Source organism: Odocoileus virginianus, chromosome 7, assembly GCF_023699985.2.
Source record: "Odocoileus virginianus isolate 20LAN1187 ecotype Illinois chromosome 7, Ovbor_1.2, whole genome shotgun sequence".
Classification (NCBI taxonomy): domain Eukaryota; kingdom Metazoa; phylum Chordata; class Mammalia; order Artiodactyla; family Cervidae; genus Odocoileus; species Odocoileus virginianus.
In genome coordinates this window covers 2,223,284-2,244,674 of record NC_069680.1, presented here as the reverse complement: position 1 = coordinate 2,244,674, position 21,391 = coordinate 2,223,284, and the positions used below count along the sequence as shown (strand labels likewise).

Here is a 21,391-nt window from a genome sequence, read left to right as displayed (position 1 = left end):
TTAAGCACATGCATATGAATTTATCCTATGTGTGATGGCATTAATGACCCAGATGGGTCCTCGCCTAATAATTCTTTCTGAGAGAGATTAGAAATATCTTCCTTTCTTTGGTTTTTTGTTTTGTTTACAATGAGTATGTATGGCTTTTACTGAAGGAAAAGAAATTATGCTTTTTATTTTATTAAAAACATTACCAAGGCAATGAAAAAGATACTAAGACTGAGGATGGTGGTCTCCCTGGGGAAGGCAGGCGTGGAGCTGGGGAGCCAGGTGAGACTGCCCACGCTTTATCTTCTAACTGCAGTGAAGTGGTCACTGGTATTCACTACTGGACTTCATAATTCAGATACATCATATATATATATGCTCTTGTCCATGCAGCAAATATTTCCATTTTTCCTTCCTTAATGGGAGATGGAGGACACCCCGAGCTCCCTGGACCTCTCACTGGCCCTGGCTCCTTCCCACATGCAGCACCCCTCTTAGAAGAGGGAGGCGGACCCCGAGCCCAGCCTGCGCCACTCACCTGTGGCCCCCATGGAGGACCTGGGCACCTTGAAGGAGCAGCACCGAGAGCAGAAGCTGTTTCCACAGTTACTGCAGTTCCGCTGCGGATGAGAGCCAAGGTCAGTCTCCGATCGCCACCCCCGGGGCACTGGGAACAACCGTACGAGTGGGGCAGTGCCTGAGCAGGGCAGGACTGAGACCAGAAGGGACATCCCACGGGAAGGCTGGTGAAGGCGTGGACACAAGGGAGGGCAGACCTGCTCCTTCGAGGAACCATCCAACCAGACCCCAGGCCTAACGTGGCCCAGGGAGTCAGACTTCACCTGTGACGTGGCACTACGCCCCTACATCTCGTCCCAAGTCCCCAGCAAACGCACCCTCGAGGAGACTTACCCTCTTCTTCAGCACTGAGAAGGTTGCCGAGCAGCCCGTACAGCTCCCTGAGAAACAGAGGCAGCAGCTCAGCTCTGACCCAGCCCAGACATCTCAACTCTCACCTGCTCCTGGGTCTTCTACATGGGGACACTAAGGGCGCCAGCCCAGCCCAGCCCCTTGGCTGGCAGGGCAAAGTCCACAGCCAGAAGGAGAGGTTCAAACCACGAAGGAAAAACCGATGTCCCAGACTACACACAGCTGCCGCTCCTGCTCCCACCGGGGTTTAGAGATCTCCACGCCCACCTGCAGGTCCAGCCCAAATAGAAGGGCATCCAGCAGAACCTCCCCCTGAAATGACACCAAGCTGGGAGGGACCTGACAACAGGCTTCATTCCGATGATCTCAGATGAAACCTGCCTGACACGACCCCTTCCAAAGTATCTTCTTACAAACACTCTGCCCATAGCTAGAGGGAGAAACACCTCCTGAACACCAGACTCCTGCTTCCTGTCATCTGAAGATTCCAGGACAGTTCAGAACCAAGTGCCAACCAAGAAGACTTGCAGGGCAAGAGGTGAAGTTCAGAACCAGGTGCCAACCAAGAAGCCTTGCAGGGCAAGAGGTGCAGGCATGTGTGTGGTGGGCAGGCCAGGATGGATACCGCCAGGGGAAGAGATCCTGCCTAAGCTACCAGATACAACAGGACCACAAGGGTTCAGACCAGGTTGCAGAAGAAGCAACAGCAGCTTAGAAAATAACTGGGAGGAGGCAACAGGGGTGGCAAGAAGAGATGAAGATGGGGAAGAGAGGACTGATCATTCTTTTTTCTTTTCCCCTTTCTTGGCCACATCACAGAGTATGCAGGATCCTAGTTCCCTGTTCAGGAATTGAACCCGTGTCCCTGCAATGGAAGTGTGGAGTCCTAACCACTGGACCATAAGGGAATTCCCCCGATCATTCTTTGAGAAACTACATCAAGGCAAAGGGACTTAACAGAAGCTGTGCTTGCTACCCACCCATGCTTGCAGGAAAATTAAAGGAAAGGTAGGCTGCGACAATGACACAGCCTGATGAAGGGCATACATGCAGCTGAAAGAAAAAACCCAAAAGGATGGAGGAGAGGAAAGGCCACGCTGGGCCCTTATGACTTCCAACAAGCTCCTGAAGCAGAAGCTAATGAGAACAAGGAAGTCCCAAGGGCTGCTGCCAGAAATACTGACCACAGTTCAGTGCAGAAATCTCCATGCAGATGGGGGTCACTGAGCCAGGGGAGAAAAGGCCGGGGTCCACACGAAGCAGGAGGGTGCTTACAACAGGGGACCAGAGAGCCCAGCCAAAGGTTGTGGGAGGGAAGGAAGCTGGGCTGGGTCCTGGAAAAACCCAGGAGGGGACAAGACTACTGAAGGACATTTCAACAACTTGGGGCCTGAAGGCCTCCTATGATCCGATCAGAGCCAATTACTAGGTTCAGGGTACATGGCCGGGCCTCCAGGACCACCTGTCTGGCCAGGTACAGAGCACCAGGCCTCACCTTCACACAAAGGCCCAAAGAGATGTGGTCCCTCCCTCTGTCCAGCCAGAGTCCCCCACAGCTCTCACTAAAGGGGGACACACAGCCTGCATTGGAGGACAGGGGACCCAGCTAGAGCAGGGAGAAACCTGACACCAGTGAGTGTAAGGGAGATGCTGTTGCTGTGAGTCAGCTCACGACCCAGGCAGAGCAGAGGAGACAGGAGAGCATAGCGCATCGCCGGCGGGTGGTCCCACCCCAGGAAACAGGCTGCTCTGGGACTCTGCCCCCAGCACTAAAAATCAGAGAAAGGCAGCCCACCTCCGCCTCTCCTCCTCAGCAAGCAGCATGCGCCAGGGGAAAGAGCTGGGTCAGAGACTGACACTCTGGCCCCTCTCAACTGTAAGGAGTACCAGCGCCAAGCACCCCAAGGCAGTCACGCGGGCTAACAGAACAGCCACGCACCACGCGGGGCCGGGGCCAGGGCCGGTTCTGCATGCTGACACTGGCTCAGGCAAGCATGTGGAGGAGAGAACCCCTATTCCTTGCCAAGACCTACCGACTCTTCCTGCCTGTTTTCAGCAGAGGTCCTGGTTCATCATGTGAGGATGCCCCAGGGGCAGAGAGAGCAGAGACGAGCCTGAGACCACTGCCAGGGCGACAGTCACAGAGCCTCCAGGACAGAGGGGGCTCTTCCCAGTAGGACTCCCCAACTTGGAGGCCATGGAGAGGCTCATGAGCAGCCTGCCCTCACTACCCCCATGGATCCCCCACCATCCACTGGCAGCCAAAACAGAACAGCCCCCAGAGCAGCTCACTCACCCAGCCCTTCAGGATGCAGACCCCAGAACAAAGCTGCTATACCTGCCCTCACAGCCAAGAGCCCGACGATACATCAAGGGAGGGACAGCAAGCAGTCCTGAGAGCGGAGGGCTAAGGGGGGCTTAGGAGAATAATTGTCTTCTGCCTTCGCCATCCTCGGGGGAACCTGACAAGCCTTCACCCATCTCGGTAGGGATTATCTGAACCAAAAGCCAAATACAGAAATGGGATAGGCATAAAACCGGGGCACTTCAGACACCAGGGAAAGGGAAGAAGGTGAGCTAGAAAGAATGAGGGAGTGAGACCAGATAAGGTGAATCTGAGTTACAACTCAACCGGGTACTGGCTGAAGACTCTGGCCAAGTCACTCTTTCCAACCTCAGGTTCCTCACCTATAAAGTGGGAACATCTAAGGGGCTTTATTTAAAACTCACAGATATAAAAGTACAGGTTGCCAGAAAAAGAGCATTAAGTCTGGCCTAATGACATCTGGGACTTTTGGAACCTGGCTGCTTCCAAGGACTAAGTGAGATGGTGTATGTCAAAGCACACTGGACAGAGAGCAGTCGGCAGCAGTCAGCGACCAGCAGAGATAAAAGCAAGGGGTCTTGAATGTCTGGAGGCACTCACAGAGCAGAAAGAAACAGGGTGTCCCAGGATGTCTAACACTCAGGAAACAACTGCCCTGGTCACTGCAGGAGCAGGAAGGCAAGCCCTGGAGCGCCCAGGTCAAACACCTCACAATAAACCCCAGGGGCTTCTCAGAACTCTCTCCCACCAGACCTCATGGCACAGCCAGCCCATCCTTCTCCCTGTCTGCTGACAACAGGCAGAAGCAAGGCTCTGCTTCAGGACCAGGGAGACCCCTGAGTCTCTCTTCTCCAGGCTCCAGTTATAACTTCATCTGGCTTGGCTCCCGCTCTCCTGATCAGAGCCAGGCCTCCAAGCTTGTTAGTCAGCTCAGTCCTGTCTGACTCTTCGCAACTTCATGGACCAGAGCCCTCTGGGCTCCTCTGTCCACAGGATTTCCCAGGCTAGAATCTTGGAGTGGGTTGCCACTTCCTTCTCCAAGGGACTCTCCTGACCCAGGGATCAAACCTGGGTCTCCTGCACTGCAGGAAGATCTTTACCACCTGAGCCACCAGGGAAGCCCCTCCAAGCTGTGAGGACAGTCAAGTCCACCTTTCTCCAAGGTCACATTCTTGGACCCACCCCACAGTCAGCATAATGAGGACTGGGCAACCTATGGAGTTGGCTGGGGAGAAGGGAAGCCAGGGCTCTCTCATCCCCAGAAGACAGTGTTTCCTTCCATTTGCTTCCAACTGGACTGGAAAGATCCAAACAAGTGCCTAGGCACCTGAGGGAAAGACCAGGGCCTCTGTGCCCCTTATGAAGCACTTGCTATGAACCAGCCAGCAATGTGCCAGCACTTAATAAGCATTATCTCTTTTGAGACCTACAACAACCCTGTGAGATAAGAACTTGTACTATTCCCTTTTGTCATTGTTTAGTTGCTCAGTCGCATCCGACTCTTTGAGACCTCATGGACTACAGCACGCCGGACTTCCCCGTCCTTCACCACCTCCCAGAGTTTGCTAACATTCATGTCCACTGAGTCGGTGATGCCATTAAACCATCTCATTCTCTGCCGCCTCCTTCTTTTGCCTTCAACCTCTTCCAGCATCAGGGTCTTTCCTAATAAGTCAGCTCTTTGCATCAGGTGGCCAAAGTATTGGAGCTTCAGCATCAGTCCCCTTTTACAGAAGGAAAACTGAGGCACGGGGAAGTTAAATAATTTGCTTAAGGTCACCTGGCAGCACTGGGGTCTACCTGGACACTCAGACTCCTCACTCAGCCAGCACAGTACACAGCCTGCTGTGGCTCTACCTGCCTCAGGTCCCAGAGGAGCACTTCCAGAACTGAACTCATCTTCCCACAAGAAATAATGAGGACAGAGACTCGAGAAGGAACCCATGCTCCCTCCCTCGCAGCCCTGAGGTGCCTGTGCTACCCCCCTAGGGTGCCATGGACACAGCGCTGCTCCTCAGAACACAGCACCTCTGCCCCGCGGCCAGGACGCCTCCCGCTCGCCCTCCCCAGCCGTACCCAAGTTGTTGGTCGGGTACCGCTTGCGGAGCCGCTCGGTGAGCCGAGACACCTTGCTGCGCAGCACCTCGTTCTTGCTCAGGAAGCCGTTGTCCTGCAGGACCAGCTCGTCCTCTGCTGGGCACGGGGCCCCCTCGTCATCCTCCTGCGGGAACAGCTCCTTCCAGTCCTGTCCCTTTGTGACAGGGCTCTGGGACCTGCGTGCGTGGCAAACCCTGCGAGGCGTGGCGACCTCGGCTCAGTCACCCTTTCCCAAACCCCCAGCCCCTGCCCACCTCACCAAGGCTCCTACTTACCAGCACCACCAAGTGGGTCTCCTGCCTCCCAAGGTGCGAGGGAGAAGAAAAGAAAACAGAGAGAAGATAGCAAGAAGGAAGCTGCCGGGAGGGGTTCCCCCAAGCAAAAGGAAGCACAGGAATGCTACTACACTGACTCTGACCACGTACTGAAGGGCGATGTTAACAGAGACCCCATTAAGGATCCCAACATCAATCAGTTGGGGAGAAGCTGCATACTCAAGAGTCACGACTTAAGAGTCCACAGTCGTACATTCAGGTTTTGGAGAAATCTCAGCAGTAGAAAATGGAGACGCCCATGTGGATGAGGCTACTGTAACAGCAGAGCCAGCTGGGTGAAAACCATAGGCCTGGAGGAAACTCCCAAGACCTCCATTTCCTGTATCCCCCACTTTACAAGAGTCACAAAAAGAAGTGAATTCCTACTATTTAAAAAAACAAAAGCCATAGAGCAAACATGACAATGAATGGCAAATGCCACCAGGACTCAGTGACCGGGGATGACAGGAACTGGTGGGCGGTGGGGATTATGTGACTTCTCTGAAGGAGACAGTCCCTCCTCAGCTACACTGACCGCTGCAGACTCAGGGCTCCCAGAGCTGCTGAGTTTTTAGAAAAACTGAAAAATCCAGAGTTTTTGCTATAGTCTCTCCAATTTTTAAATATCGGCTAAAAAATTAAAGCTTTGCGTGCCAAATAAAACACTTCTGCAAACTACCAGTGTGAACCATTGTCCTAAAACTAGGCAGACTGTTGAACTTTCTCCAACCCAGCACTTGGCCATGCAACTGCCTTCTCCAACCTCCCATTCTCACCCCTCAAAGGGACATCTGATGGACCTCATCCTTCAGAAGAGCAGGCAGAGACTGGGGCAATGCCCTCCTCCAACTCTGCCTGCCCCACATCAAAGGCGCCAAGCCCACAGTCTCCAGCCAAGGCAGTAAACGACCCACCTCCCCCAGTGGGGCGTTTCCCAGAGGCCTCCAGAGCCACCCCCGCCCTGGGCACCCAGGACAGATGCCAAGGTCAGCAAGAGGACGGGCAGAGGTTCGGTGGCATCCTTTTAACCAGTGAGTCTGAGTGCAGGGCACATTTTACCTTTTCACTTGGATATAAAAGAACTCTAAAAACCCAGACTTGGAATGTGAGAGGCCACATGGCTCCAGGACCACCCAACTTCTGACCTGGTCAGTTGAGGGTGCTGGGGAAGGCCACCCACCTCAATCGCATCTTTAAACTCCTCGTCAGGCTCAGCCTCCTCCGCCTCCTCCACACTGCCTGGCGTGAGGTCCTGGGAAGAGAGAACCTTCAACAGCCAGAGCAATGACAGCCCTACCCCCAGGGGGAGAGGCCACCTCCACAGAGCCAGCATCCAGGTTTCTCAAAACGGCAGTTCACGCCTCAGAGGAAATGGCACAACTGCCAGAAAGAAGGAAGTCAGGGGAAAGAGAGCGGTCTCCACCCGAGCAGGTCAGAGAGAGGGACCACGGCCACGAAAGGACCGACAGTGGTTGGAGAACATGGTGGCTAAGAGCAGGAGCTCTGGAACCACAGGGCGCGGTCTGAGTCCCAACCCCACTGGCTTCGGACAACTATCTTGTGCCTCAGCCTTCTCTTCTACAAGGAGAATCATCTCATTCCCAGAATATCCTACACCTCAGGGGTCTATAAAGTACTTGAACAGCAGAGTAAACACTCAACAAAGCCCAGCTCTTGCTACCACAGTTATTACTATTAAGCACTTCAGGGGAGGCGGGGCGGGGAAGGCGGAGGCCAGCCCAGCAGCTATACAGTATAAGCAGGCTGGTAACAGGGAGGCCAGGCAGCCTGCCCACACCAGCCTCTGCCCGGGCAGTTAGGGGCGCTCACCTCTGTGGGCGTGGGCGCCGGAGTGCAGTCCCCCAGAGCGCCCTTCCCCCCAGCATCTGACGGTGGCGGGCTCTCGAAGGCACTCTCTTCCTGCTTGGGGTTCATCCGCCGCTGCAGAGATGCCCTATACTCAGACACCACTGCCCAGGGTAAGGAGAATGGGGCGGGAGGCAGAAACAGGATGGAATGAGTGGTGTTCTGGGGGTACCCACCACTGCACCCGGCTGCCTCCTCTGGTAGCCACTCTCGGCTGCAGGAAACAGTCACCCTCCTAAGTCTGAACAAGTTACCTAACCTAAGCCTCATAAACAAGACAGATATACCAACACCTACCCCAGGAGATTGTTAAAGAGAGATTAAATGCAGTAAGTGCCCGATAAATCATGGCTTCTATAATTAATTTCCAACCACAGGGAAGAAAACAAGCATAGCAATCACCCAAACATATGTACAGGCCCAGGCATCTGCGACGCAAGGCCTCAGCAGACTGCCCTACTGCTTCAGAAACCACACGGCAGAGGGGTACTCTAGGATCACACAGAGACGAGGCAGTGATTCCTGGGGACTGCACCCTGGAGGTGGGTGGCAACACTGGGAAAACATCCCTCCCTCGTCTCCCAGAAGCCACCATATCACGTGGGCAGGGATTCAGCTGCCTGGGGAAGGGAAAGGGACCCCTAGTAGCAGCCTCCGTGGATCCCACCTCCCTCTCCAAGGGAGGACCCTGGTGTGGTGCTGCCCCCTGGTGGCAGGCACAGCAAACACAAGATCAGCCTGGACCCCACCTCTGCCCGGGTTCCCCTGGGCTTACCTCGGAAGAACTCCACATTCCCCAGGAAGAGTGTGCTGTTTAAAAGGGCAAGGACCCAGCACAGAGGCAGCAGATACAGCATGCAAATCGTGCCCAGAAGAGCCCCATAGAACCTGGATCAATAGAGAGGAACCACAGGATCAGAAATTCATAAGATCAGAAGGAAACCGGTTTAGGGCATACCCACAGGGGAGTCTAGGCAAGAAGTAGCTTTGGGAACAGTTAATATGCTGACAAGATCTGCTAATCAAACAAGGGGAACACAAAGTGAGGAGAAAGGATTTACAACCACCAACAGGTCACAACTGACATGCAGAGGCCGCAGTGGTGGCTGAGGATAGGGCCACCGAAGTGGGTTTAACACACATCACTCTTCAGGATCTAGACTCTGAAGTCTGGAATAAGACAGATTTGGATCTGAATCTGGCTCTGCCACTTGTTGTGTGGTCTTGTGCAAATCCCTCGGTTCCCTTCCTTCTCTTGTTAAATGAGGACTAAAATAGAGCCTTCCTCTTAGAGCTACTACCAAGAGTGAGCCAGTACCATGGAAAGCACTGAGCACAGTGTCTGGCACCAGGAGAAGGCTAAACAAGCACTAGTCGTCATGAGTATTCACACACAAAGAGCCTCAAAAACACTCATTTCACTTGATCCAATAGTTCCATCCTAGCATTTATTTTAAGAAAAAAAAGTTTCAAAAGACTAAGGTTAAACCCACAAAATGTGCACTACAGGGTTAGTAATTAAAAGTAGAAACTGACTAAAAACACAACAGGATGTATAATATATAATTTCATAAATTACAGTATAATCACTATCTATATTGGTGTGGAATTACAAGTAATTCCAAAAGCTATGTAGCAACATGGAAAACCAATTATATAGTACAATAAGTGGGGGGAAAAAAAAAAGAGTCTCTGAGCTATATAGACAGCATGTGCCTATGACAAACTCTAGCTGGCAATCCAAACATGAGATCGGCTGCTATACCAAGGTGGGAGATTACATGGCGAGTTATTTTTCTATTATTAAAATATTTTCAGCATACTGCAGAAAGAAGGTGGCAAACCAAAGCAGGGCATTAAAGCCCACAAGCCTACGTGCTGGTCTGCACACAAGAGCCTAGAGGGCTCTTTTCCCCTAAGCTAGGGCGACAGGAGGCCTCTTAAGGCAGCTGTCTTTGCCTGAGGCCCTCAGGGCAGGGGTGGTGGGGGCGGAGGGGCACTCACTGTGAGGACACGGTGGGGTTCTCCCAGTGCAGCACGCGGTAGGCAGCTTCGCAGGTGCAGCACAGGCGGCTCAGGAGGGCCTCCAGCTGGATCAAGCTGCAGACACAACACAGGGGGCTCATGCAAGCTGCGTACCCTGCCTCACCCGCTGTGCGGCCTAACAGAGCTCCAGGGCAGCAGAGCCCAGGCCTTCGCAGGCACAGCTACCGAGGTTCAGCCAGTCCCGCCAAACCCCTTGGAGGGGTCAGAGAGTTCCGGGAAACTTCATACATATCAGGCCCCTTCTTGGAAAACTTGCTGAGGTTCCTGCTTTAGTCTCTTCCTAGCTGTTGGTGTTGGGCCGGTTATTAACTTTTTCAAGGATGCCGTTTTCCTCTATACTATGAGAAGCAGAGTACCTGAGGAGCAGGGTACCACCTCCCAGATGCACTGGAGCCGTGAAGGTGGGTGGCAGGATGTACAGCAATGTGTATCCACCTAGGGTTTCAGATAGACTGACCTGGAGACTTTTTTTTAAATGGATCCCCTCAACCCCCATCAAAAGTGAAGAGAGCATGCTTGTGCAATGAGTACCCAGATCCTGGTTTCTGAAGGGCTCCTTGGAGAAATGGCTGATTCTAGAACAAGGCAGAGAATGTGGAAGATGAATTTGAACATTCTACTGTATCATAGGGCTTCCCTCATAGCTCAGTTGGTAAAGAATCTGCCTGCAACGCAGGAAACCCAGGTTCGATCCCTGGGTTGGGAAGATCCCCTGCAGAAGGAAACGGCAACCCACTCCAGTATTCTTAACTGGAGAATCCCAGGGACAGAGGAGTCTGGAAGGCTACAGTTCATGGGGTCGCAAGAGTCAGACATGACTTAGCAACTAAACCACCACTACCACCGTATCATAAAATAAAAAAGTGAAAGTTGCTGAGTCATGTCCTACTCTTTTCAACCCCATAGACTATACAGTCCATGGAATTCTCGTAGCTAGAATACTGGAATGGGTAGCCTTTCCCTTCTCCAGGGGATCTTCCCAACCCAGGGATCAAACCCAGGCCTCCCGCTTTGCAGGCAGATTCTTCACCAGCTGAACCACAAGGGAAGCCCAAGAATACTGGAGTGGGTAGCCTATCCCTTCTCCAACAGATCTTCCTGACCCAGGAATCGAACCAGGGTCTCCTGCATTGCAGGTGGATTCTTTACCAATTGAGCTATCAGGGACGCCCAAACTGAGGACAAAATAAGATCAAAATTAATAATCATAGTAATGGATTATAACCCATTAAAATAAGGAAAAGCTCTTTCTTACTGAATGTCAGGTAATAATGACCATGCAACCATCACAGTAATAAATTCATGAAAATAAGACCCAACAGTGGATTTCAATGTAGTGGGTGAAGCTTTGATGAGGAACAAGATGCTTAACAAAGTCTCAAAGTACCCCCATTCAGATTACTAACTCTAGAGGGTAAAATAAACAGTCACTTTACAGTGGAGAAACTTTCACCAAGGTAATCAAAGTTAGTATCTCCTGTAACAGACAATGACATCATGTACCTCTTGATATGATACAATGACAACGTCACATTTCTGCCAAAGATGCAAAACCTGAATCCAATCATGAAGAACCAAATTACCGAAAGAGAAGGGAAGTTCTACAAAATAATAAACTTGTTATATTTTAAAATGTCAAGGTCATGAGAAACAAAGACTAAGGAACTATTCCAGGTCACAGGAGACTAAAAGCTAAATGTCACCTAAGAGTCTGGACTAGAGCCCAGATCAGGAGAAATTTATATAAAAGACCTTATTAGTACCACTGGCAAAATTTGATCATGAACAATTATTAGATAATGGCACTAATGCTAATGTTATCAATGTTAAATTCCCAAAATCTGATTACAGGACTGTGGATATAGAAGAGAATGTCCTTGTTCTTAGAAAATATATACTGAAGTATTTGGGATAAACAGACAAGATGTCTGTAATTTACTTTCAAATGGTTCAGAAAGAAAAAAATTATGTCTTAGTGTAGGGAGATAGATGAAGCCAATGTGGCAAAACGTTAGTAACTGTTCTATCCAGGAAAAGGGCAGATGAGAGTTCTTTGCACCATTCCTGGAACTCTTCCGTAAGTTTAAAATCATTTCAAAGGAAAAAGGTTTTTGAAAAACTGCAGATACGCAGCACCCCCACCCTCACAGGTAACTGACTCAGAACTTCTTCAGAAGAACCCAGCCCTCCACTTGTTTATAAAATTTTTTTTTTTTTGGAGCTCCACGGATGTCTCTGCTGCCCAGGAAGAGATGAGAACCCCTGCTGTATGTCATGGGAGCCACTGAAGCTGTTACAGTTGTTGTTTTCCAACAGTCTGAAGGTGCTTCCTCAGAAGCTCCAGCTCTGTCACATTTCGGAAGTTCCTCCACAGAGTAGTAACGATGATTAATATTTAACTGAACACTTGTTGGGTGCCAGACACCCTGTACTTATCTCATTTAACAGATGATAAACCTGAGGAACTTGCCCAGAGTCACACTGGAAGAGCTGGGATTTGAATCTACACAGTGGCTCATGCTTGCATGTGCTCAGTCAAGACCCTAAACTGTGGAATCAGCTAGATATGGATTCCCATCCCAGCTTAGTCACTTGCCTTTTTCCTCCTTCATCAATGGAGGTCAATCATAGTAGCCACCTCCCGGAACTCTGACAGAGACCAAAGGCAATGACATCCTCGTTTCACCCTAGACAATGTCTGGTGGCCAGCAAGCACTCAGTGTGGTGGCAGCGGGCACTGTCACCATCCCTCACCTCCCTGGCCCCTTCCATACTCACAAGCTCTTCACCTCAGCTATGGCCTCGGGGCGAGACAGGCGAACTCTCTGCAGGTCCTCCTGCCTCACGCTGTGGTACTTCCTCCTCATCAACTCAGACTCGGGCAGCCGTGCCCGGCAAACCTCCTGAAGGTAGCCCAGTAGGGCGGGCACTGAAATCATCAGGGCACCCACGGAGTACCAGGCACCTGTGGGAGGAACGACACTGCAGATGAGCGAGCGGCAGTACCAGGAGCCGCCACCCACCCAGCTGTCCATGTGCTCGCTCCCTCACCTCCTCCAGGCCTCTGCCCAAAAGAGCCCGCCCCAGATCACCTGGTATGAAGCAGCATCTCCCCACTCACCCTCCAGACTCTTAACCCAGCTCTAGTTTTCTTCACAGAACTTATCACCACAAGGCAGACTACAGGCATGGCTTTTGGCCTCTCCATGAATATAGGCCCCTGAGGGCTAGGACTTTCCCCATCTGGTCACTGCCGTAGCCCTAAACCCTTTTAAAAATATTAAAAACCCCTCTACTAGTACACAGCACACAGCAGGTAGCTCGTGCCTGGGGTCTGGCCACGGGGAGCTCCCGATGTCTGATATTCTGACCTTTGGGTCACGGCGGCTGACTGGAAGCCTTCCATTGGCATTTAGGACACCACTGACCACTTTGGATCGAGAAATGGTGAGGCTAAAGTAAAATCCAAGGAAGGAACTTCTTCCATGTTAACAAGGAAGCAAACTAACAGAGCACTGGGTACAAAGTAATTAAATATCTGTCACCTGAACTAATTTACTGTGGAAATATATTCAGAAAAATCTAACAGCTTGGGAAGGATATCTGAGTTTCAGCGAGGCAGAGAAGAGTCCTACCAAGACACAGAGGATGAGGTCTTATGTGAAATGAGTTTATTTTTCAACTCACTGAAACCACAGGAAGCAAAGGAGACACTTGAGAAATGGGAATTCAATAGAACAAAGGCTTGAAGATAGGACCCAACGCCTCAGGACATTCTATCCTAGGCCCTTCACTCATTTCCCTTGAGGGGCTTGGTTTTTTCTGCAGCCATCTGCCAGTTCTGACCAAAAGGGCTGGGTCACAGCATGGCTTTTCATAAAAGGTCCCCAGGAGACATCACTACCCAGGACCCCTCCAGCTACCTACGTCCACACACCGACCTCAAAGGTTGCATGCTACAAACGCGTCACTGCGGTTGACTGCCTGGCAGACCCCACCAGGATCACTTGCTGAGCCAGAGAAAACCAGCAGGCAAAAGTGCCTCATCAGTTCACCTTCCCAGTACCTTCACCCCAGGTCATGTCCTCAGCTGACCCCGGAAACCAAACTGGGAAAAGGTCAATGTATTTAGTCCAGAGGAAACAATAGTAATAGTTATAATTTACTGGCTGCTTATTTTAACTGTGTTAAGTGTTACACAAAGATTATCTCGTTCTTCACAACTACCCTCTGAGGAAAGCACTTCTACTGTCCCCCTTCAGAGAAAACGAAATTTAGTCACTCAGTCATGTCTGACTCTGACCCCACGGACCGTAGCCTGCCAGGCTCCTCTGTTCATGAAATTCACCAGGCAAGAACAGTGAAGTGGGTTGCCATTTCCTTCTCCAGGGGATCTTCCCAAGGGACTGAACCCGGGTCTCGTGCACTGCAGGCAGAGTCTTTACTATTTGAGCCACAGGGAAGCCCCATTCAGAGATAAGGATGACTAGGCCTAAGAGGCAGGTTAAAGAACTTCTGAGGTCATACCAGTGGCCCAGTCGGGATTCCAGCCCCAAGTGGGTCCCTCAGGAGGCTGTGTCTCGACACTGAGCAGACACAGAGGGAGGCTGACCCCACAGCAGGACAGGCGGCTCCCTCATACAGGGCCGATTCTCAGAATTCCTCTCCACCTTCATCCACAAAAAGCCCTGGAAACAGTTCTTACCCTCGTTCAAGGTGAGGAACAAGATGTTGAGGCCCAGGCAGGTCAGCAAGGAACACAATGGCGTCTGCCACCTGCAACACAAGGCTGTATATTGTCACCCTGTTTATTTAACTTATATGCAGAGTACATCATGCAAAATGCCATTCTGGATGAAGCACAAGCTGGAATCAAGATTGCTGGGAGAAATATCAATAACCTCAGATACGCAGATGACACCACCCTTACGGCAGAAAGTGAAGAAGAACTAAAGAGCCTCTTGATGAAAGTGAAAGAGGAGAGTGAAAAAGCTGGCTTAAAACTCAACATTCAAAAACTAAGATCAGGGCATCCAGGCCCATCACTTCATGGCAAATAGATGGGGAAACAATGAAAACAGTGACAGACTTTATTTTCTTGGGCTCCAAAATCACTGGAGATGGTGACTGCAGCCATGAAATTAAAAGACGCTTGCTCCTTGGACGAAAAGCCATGACAAACCTGGACAGCATATTAAAAAGCAGAGACATTACTTTGCTGACAAAGGATGGCCTACTCAAACCTATGGTTTTTCCAGTAGTCATGTATGAATGTGAGAGTTGGACCATAAAGAAGGCTGAGCGCTGAAGAATTGATGCTTTTGAACTATGATGCTGGAGAAGACTCTTGAGAGTCCCTTGGACTACAAGGAGATCAAACCAGTCAATCCTAAAGGAAATCAGTCCTGAATATTCATTGGAAGGACTGATGCCGAAGCTGAAGCTCCAATCCTTTGGCCACCTGATGGAAAGAGCTGACTCACTGGAAAAGACCCTGATGCTGGGAGGGATTGGGGGCAGGAGGAAAAGGAGAAGACAGAGGATGAGATGGTTAGATGGCATCACAGACTCAATGGACATGAGTTTGAACAAGCTCCGGGAGTTGGTGATGGACAGGGAAGCCTGGTGTGCTGCAGTCCATGGGGTTGCAGAGTCGGACACGACTGAGCGACTGAACTGAACTGAACCTGCAATACAGAGAGTCACTGAAGACAGCTGCCCCTCCAGCCAGGTCTTCCAAACCAGGAGCAAGAGGAGGCCCCGGAGCTCAGAGGTAACTCATAGATGGTCAGGAAGAAATGAAAAGTGGGCCTCTCACTTGGACAGACGACCGGGAGAGAGACCTGAGGTCACACCCCAGGCCCCAGGGTGAGAAAAGGCAGCCTCTGGAAACCACAGGAGGAGGAAGAATTTATAAAATTATCTCTTAATGTTATAACCCTGTTTAACCTGTGTTGTGTAGGTTTTATTCTCTTTAAGAGGTGTCGATGACATTCTTCTTTAAAGGTTTTCTTTATTCTTTGTATTTACTGAGATAGAGTTGGGAGGCAATATATTCTTTTTTTTTTTAATTTCAAAGGAACATACACCTACTGCACAAGATTCATCTAATATGAAAATCGAGTGAACAAATGTGAAGGATTTCTTTGCCCTTATCTGCAATTTGCTCTTCTTTCTATGATTTTGAGAGTTTTAAACATACATTAATTCCAAAGGAATGAAAATTATAAAGATTTCAATATATAAAATATGAAGACAAACCAGGGTTGGCATTCTCTCAGGAAACATGCCTGAAGCAAACTGGAACTTTCAGAACCAAACACAGACCCGGCTTCCACCACCACCAAATGGCAACGCAGAAGCCCCCAAAGACAGAGGAAAGAAAATCAGAGACAGAGTACTGAGTTCAAGCAAACGCTACTGGCTTAGTCCTTGATAAAGAACATTTAATAGGATAAAGAGCGCACAGATGTAATAACAAAGCCACTGACACCTACATTCTAAAGAGCAAGGTCAGTTTATATAAGGTGAGCCCTCAGAGGAGAAAGTCAAATATAAAAATCAACAGCTAAGTTCCAATGTATTCAGAATTTCAATGCATTTTCTTTTGCTCTAATTGGGGTATTTCACAGTTACAAAATGAAGTTAACTAATTTATGAGCTACTTTTATTTCTTAATGAGAGTTATGAGTAAGGGAGTGAAATAACCTCTCTCTGTCTTTGTCTTAAAATTGCAAACCCTCCAATTTACACCACCCTAATTAGACCTCAGACCCATCTATTGGTTCTACCAGAGCAAAAGCAAATTAAAAGTCAGGTCTAAGGCCAATCCCATCTCAGAAATAAAAACATTACACAGCCACTGAGGTCACTTTCATTTAAAGCCTTTTTTTTTTAATTAAAAAACAAAAAAGATGTTTATTTTTCTTTGGGCCATGCTGAGCAGCATGTGGGATCTTAATTCCTCCATCCCCAGGGATTGAACCCGTGCCTTCTGCAGTAGAAGTGCAGAGTCACCAGGGAATTCCCCGCTTCTTCCATTCTGTCTGATGTCTTTATTGACACTCTGTTCATGGAGACCCACTTACAGGAGTAGACGATCCCAGAAGAGAGAAGTCTTAAAAATCAACTGCGGCTCCAGGCTTCAGACCCCGAAGAAGCTCAAGATTAGGTACTTCTTCAAAGTCAAATCCTCTTTACTGAGAAAGAACAACCAAATACACAAACGAACCTGACAGCCACTTTCACAGACCAGTGCTCCATCTCCCAGCTGCTCGGAGACCACAAGTTCGTGGGGGCTTTTTAGGCCCAGTGCTCCTCCCCAATCCAACTTTTTCAATCCCACCACATTCTCAGATTTCTAATTTCATAAAATGGAAAAATCCTAACACATTAGTGCCAAGAAGTGCTAACAGACCTGTGCTGGTAAAGGAAAATGGCAGGAAATATATATATATATTGTATTTTTTTTAAGGATATATTTAACTTCTGCACTTTGCCACAAAAAGGCAAAACACATATACATACATACACAGGTATATACATACACATGCTTGTGTGCACAGGTGCACGCACATACACACAGTAGAAAACACCAGAGAGCACAGCCCTGTGAAGCCCACACACTCCCCGGAGGAAGACCACAGTTCATCTCAGCTAGCTGGTCATGAAGGAACTACAAAGCCAACCCCTTCTGACACTATCTCCCTACCCCTTATGTTGACAGCACAGTCATCTAAAAGTAGAGAACCTTGCTCTGAAACCCTGACAGCTCATCTCTAGGGATAATGCCATAAATTAAAGGAGTTCTGGGGCAAACAAGAAAAATTGGGAGCTTTGGACAGAGTTAAAAATAAAGCTCCAATTATCTCCAGACTGAGGTTAAGAATGAATACTCTGTAGCACCTTGAGAAATTAACCCAACTCTACTCGCCCTGTCTCCAACCTGTCCCTCTCAGGCATCTGAGCGGGTGGAAGGTCTTTATGAGAATCTGATGAACTTCTCCCTAGAAATACACACATGTGCCTGCACAACTTTACAGGCAGGTTCAGGAGAGTCAATGACCCCTACAGCGCCACACACTGGCTCTAGATGCAGAACGACTGCTCTTTAGGACAAGCTGGTTTTATGTGACTCCCATTACCATGCAATATTAAGAACACATGACCTTTGCAAATCTTTTTCTCTTTTTTTAACTTGAATCTAATCCAACTTTTAAATTTAACCTCCAGTCTGCACCAGGAAGAAACAGCAACCAGACAATCTAGTAGGAAATTCTCTAGCACACTCAGCTGAGCCTCCAGCACATCAGGGTTATGAAGAACACCACTTCAATGAGAAAGATCTAAGGGACATAATAACCACACAGAATGCATGGCCCTGGACTGGAGCCTGATTGGGCCAAAACAATGGTAAATGACATTCTTGGGGCAAATGAGGAAATCTGAATATGAACTGGGTTTAGGGTGATATCAAGGAATCACACTGTTAATTTTGTTCGGTATGATCTTTTTTTTAAGTCATTATAATTTAGAGACAAACCAAAGTGTTTTGGGAGCAGAATTGTATGTATCTGTAATTTTAAATACTTTAACAGAAGAAATAAAGTGAGCTGAAAGGAGAAAAAACTTACTGAGGATGGAAATCAAAGCAGAATAGGAACAAAAAATTTTGAGAGCCATAATCTTAAAGGATTAGTGAAAATAGTACCTGTTTATTCGTAGATACTTGTTTGCATCCTAATTTTAATATAAATTATGCTAATATTGGGAGAGAAGGAAAAAGAAAAAACCATGCTCCAGATAGAAGGCCCAATGGTCAAGGAGAGGTAGCAGTCCTGGGATACGAGCTTATTCAGCCACAAAGAAGAAACTCTGGTGAAAGACCAGATGGTTCCCAGTGCCTGCCTCTCCTGGGCTGGGTCTGAGACAGGGGGTGGACCAAGAATAAGCCCAGAGGGCCAATGGACCTACCAGAACAGCTCCTCACCAGGGCAGAAAGGACAGCCCAGCCACCGCCTAAGTGGCCAGTGCAACTAAAAGCAGGAAGGCAAAAGGCCCAGCAGGTTAGAGTAACTCTAAATAAAATCTGTACCTGAGCAAGTATCGGACCCCATCGCTGGCGTCCTTCAGAGGTTCCAGGTAGACCTCAAGCCTCTTGTAGGACAGAACCAAGTTGAACAGATCAAACGCCGGTGACTTGGTAGGAAAAGGCAGAGACTCCAGGGTAGCCTCGGGGACCGTGCTGGGGCTCACCTCCGGTCCACAGACCTCTCGCTCTGAGATCTGCATCCTGTAATCATAAGAATTCCTGACATTTGCACTGCACTTCCAATGCTCAACACATTTCTACCTGCATTATTTCATGTGGGTGCCATAATAAACCTATAAGGTAGGCAGGGCTACAGATGGAAAGCCCATTTCACAGAGAAAGACATTCAGCAAGGCGAAGTGAATTACCCAGATAGAGCTGACCCCTGAAAAAACATGGGTTTGAACTGCACGGATCCACTTACATACAGATTTTTTTTTTTAATAGTAAATACTACAGTTCTAAATGATCTGCAGTTGGTTGAATGGTGGATATGGAGGAATGGCAGGAGGGCCTACTGTGAGTCATACTATGGTTTTTGACTTCGCAGTCAGCACCCAACCCCTGCATTGTTCAAGGGTCAACTGTATAAAATCCTGCTCTTCCGACTCTCTATCTACTGTTCTTTTCCCCCACAGATCAATCAGGAGCATAAGCCATAAAGACCAAGCACACATGGCTACTGGTAGGAGGCAGCCTGGGGTCTCAAGAGAAACGATGTCCTGAAATAATTTTCTCCCACTTTTTACCTAATTAATTCCTATTCATCCTTCAGGTATCAGTTTAAGCATCACTCTCTTGCTCTGAGAAGCCTTTGCCAACACCCCCAGTCTGAATTGGGAGACCCTCCCACGCTCACAAAAGATCATGTACTCACCCCTAACAGCACTTATCACACCAAGGCAAAACTCCCTGCTTTCTTGCCAGTCATCCCTCTTAACCTTGAGTTCCACCAGTTCCATTCATCCCTGTCTCTGCACACAGTAGGCATGCAATAAATGCTCGCGGAATGAAGGAATCAACTGCTCATCCTCCAGGAACCCAGAGCTTTCTTCTGCCCTGCTCCAACTTCTAACCTACCCCCCCCCCGCCCCCCCCCGCTCCCTTTAGTTACCAACAACTTCCTGAACCAACCCTGCCCGTTACTCTCCTCCCCTTTTCCCCTCTTGAACCCCACGCGGCCGTCATCACCTTCCACAACACTCCATTCCCTTCTCCCTTCTCGGATGCGGAGGGCCACAGGCGCTCTCATTCTCTTTCCTAATTTCAAGTCCTACCCAAACGCTAAGTAGTAAGCAAGGAGGCAGAACCTTGGCGCACAGCAACGATAGGGAGTCCAAGGGTAGGGGCTTCGATCTGGGACGGCGGGGGGAAGAGGGTGTTTGAAGGGGAGGATGACAAAGGGGCCATCAGGAACCTGAAGTCCCTGCAGGCGGAGCTAGGACGAAAGGACCCAGGGCGGACGCGAGGTAGGAGCACAGGAGGAGGTGAAGCAAGTCTGTCCCGGCAGGGGCCGGGCCATCACCTCTGCAGGCCAGGGAGCCTGACGCGGCCCAGAGGACCAAACCAGGGAAGGCCACATCTAAGGTCCCTGGGCCAGCAGGTGGTGGCCCCCGTGGCGTTCTGGCGCCCAATTCCGCACAGTTGGCAGACGCACCTCACCTACCCGGTCGCTGCGTTGATGGGGAAGGGGCGGGGACGGCCAGGAGGCACTTGATAGGGCCACTGGACCTCGGAGCTTTTCCTCAGGCCCGCCCCACCCCGACGACGAACCTCTTCCCAAGGCCGCTCTGAAGTCGTAGGACTGAGACCCTCCTCCGCCTCCCCCGCCGCCGCCGCCACTTCCGGGAAGCGATTGCTCTGCGGCGCGAGCCCCGACGTCATCGCGCCCGCCCCGCCTCCGGCTCCGCTCCGGGCGGTTTAGCTCCGCCCACTCCAGGACAGGTGAGCGCCGGCATCCGCACTGCGCCTGCGTACTTTTTCTTCCTCGTCCGGGGTCCTGGCTTAACTCTAGTCTTACCCGCTGTTCGGTAAACCCTAGGAGTTTGCGCGAGGGGATTCTGCCCCTCGTGGCCCCCTCGTCGCTTTGGATTCTGGCAGGGAACAGTTGGAGTGAAGATAATCTGAAGAATTTATGTCTGCATCCTCTCCCCACCAACTTTGGCACTTACCTGACTCCCTATGGACCATGAGCTTACAAACGGCAGAAACCATACCCCTGCATGCCCGATGCCTAGCAGAGAATGCAATTCTGTTCAGTGTTTCCTGAGTAGCTACTGTGTACAAGGACCTGGGTAAGCCCTTCCCAATTCAACCCACTTCTCACTGTGTTGCCTAGTTAATCTCCCTTAAAGCTGCCTTTGCATTAGCCTTTGCATTAGCCTTTATTTAGGGAGGACTAACCAGGCGCCGAGTACTGGACTAAGCTCTTTATGTGCGTGCTTGCTAAGTCACTTCAGTCGTGTCGGACTCTATGCGACCCTATGGTTTTTAGCACGCTAGGCTCCTCTGTTTATGGGATTCTCCAGGCAAGAATACTGGAGTGCCTTGCTGTTTCCTTCTGCAGAGGATCTTCCCAACCCAGGGACTGAACCCGCATCTCCTACATTACTGCTGCTGCTGCTGCTAAGTCTCTTCAGTCGTGTCCAATTCTGTGAGACCCCATAGACGGCAGCCCACCAGGCTCCTCTGTCCCTGGGATTCTCCAGGCAAGAATATTGGAGTGTGTTGCCA

At 49.8% G+C, this 21,391-nt stretch overlaps 1 protein-coding gene across 11 annotated transcripts in view; it reads right to left on the bottom strand.

The window, feature by feature from the left end:
- The window catches only part of ZFYVE27 (zinc finger FYVE-type containing 27), a 106,475-nt gene extending 85,963 nt beyond the window's left edge, over nucleotides 1-20,512 (bottom strand). For 2 of the 11 annotated variants that reach the window (XM_070469985.1, XM_020883492.2), the window contains exons 1-12: nucleotides 20,325-20,508; nucleotides 18,662-18,859; nucleotides 14,273-14,343; nucleotides 12,346-12,532; nucleotides 9,526-9,621; nucleotides 8,297-8,409; nucleotides 7,486-7,625; nucleotides 6,836-6,907; nucleotides 5,617-5,637; nucleotides 5,321-5,465; nucleotides 901-947; nucleotides 527-608 (exon numbers count right to left, since the gene is read on the bottom strand). In XM_070469985.1, coding sequence (XP_070326086.1) covers nucleotides 527-608; nucleotides 901-947; nucleotides 5,321-5,465; nucleotides 5,617-5,637; nucleotides 6,836-6,907; nucleotides 7,486-7,625; nucleotides 8,297-8,409; nucleotides 9,526-9,621; nucleotides 12,346-12,532; nucleotides 14,273-14,343; nucleotides 18,662-18,858 — 1,171 coding nt within the window. In that variant the 5' untranslated portion in view covers nucleotide 18,859; nucleotides 20,325-20,508. The other 9 variants (XM_070469988.1, XM_070469986.1, XM_070469987.1 and 6 more) reach the window with 9 other exon arrangements.
- Nucleotides 20,513-21,391: the final 879 nt, after the last annotated feature.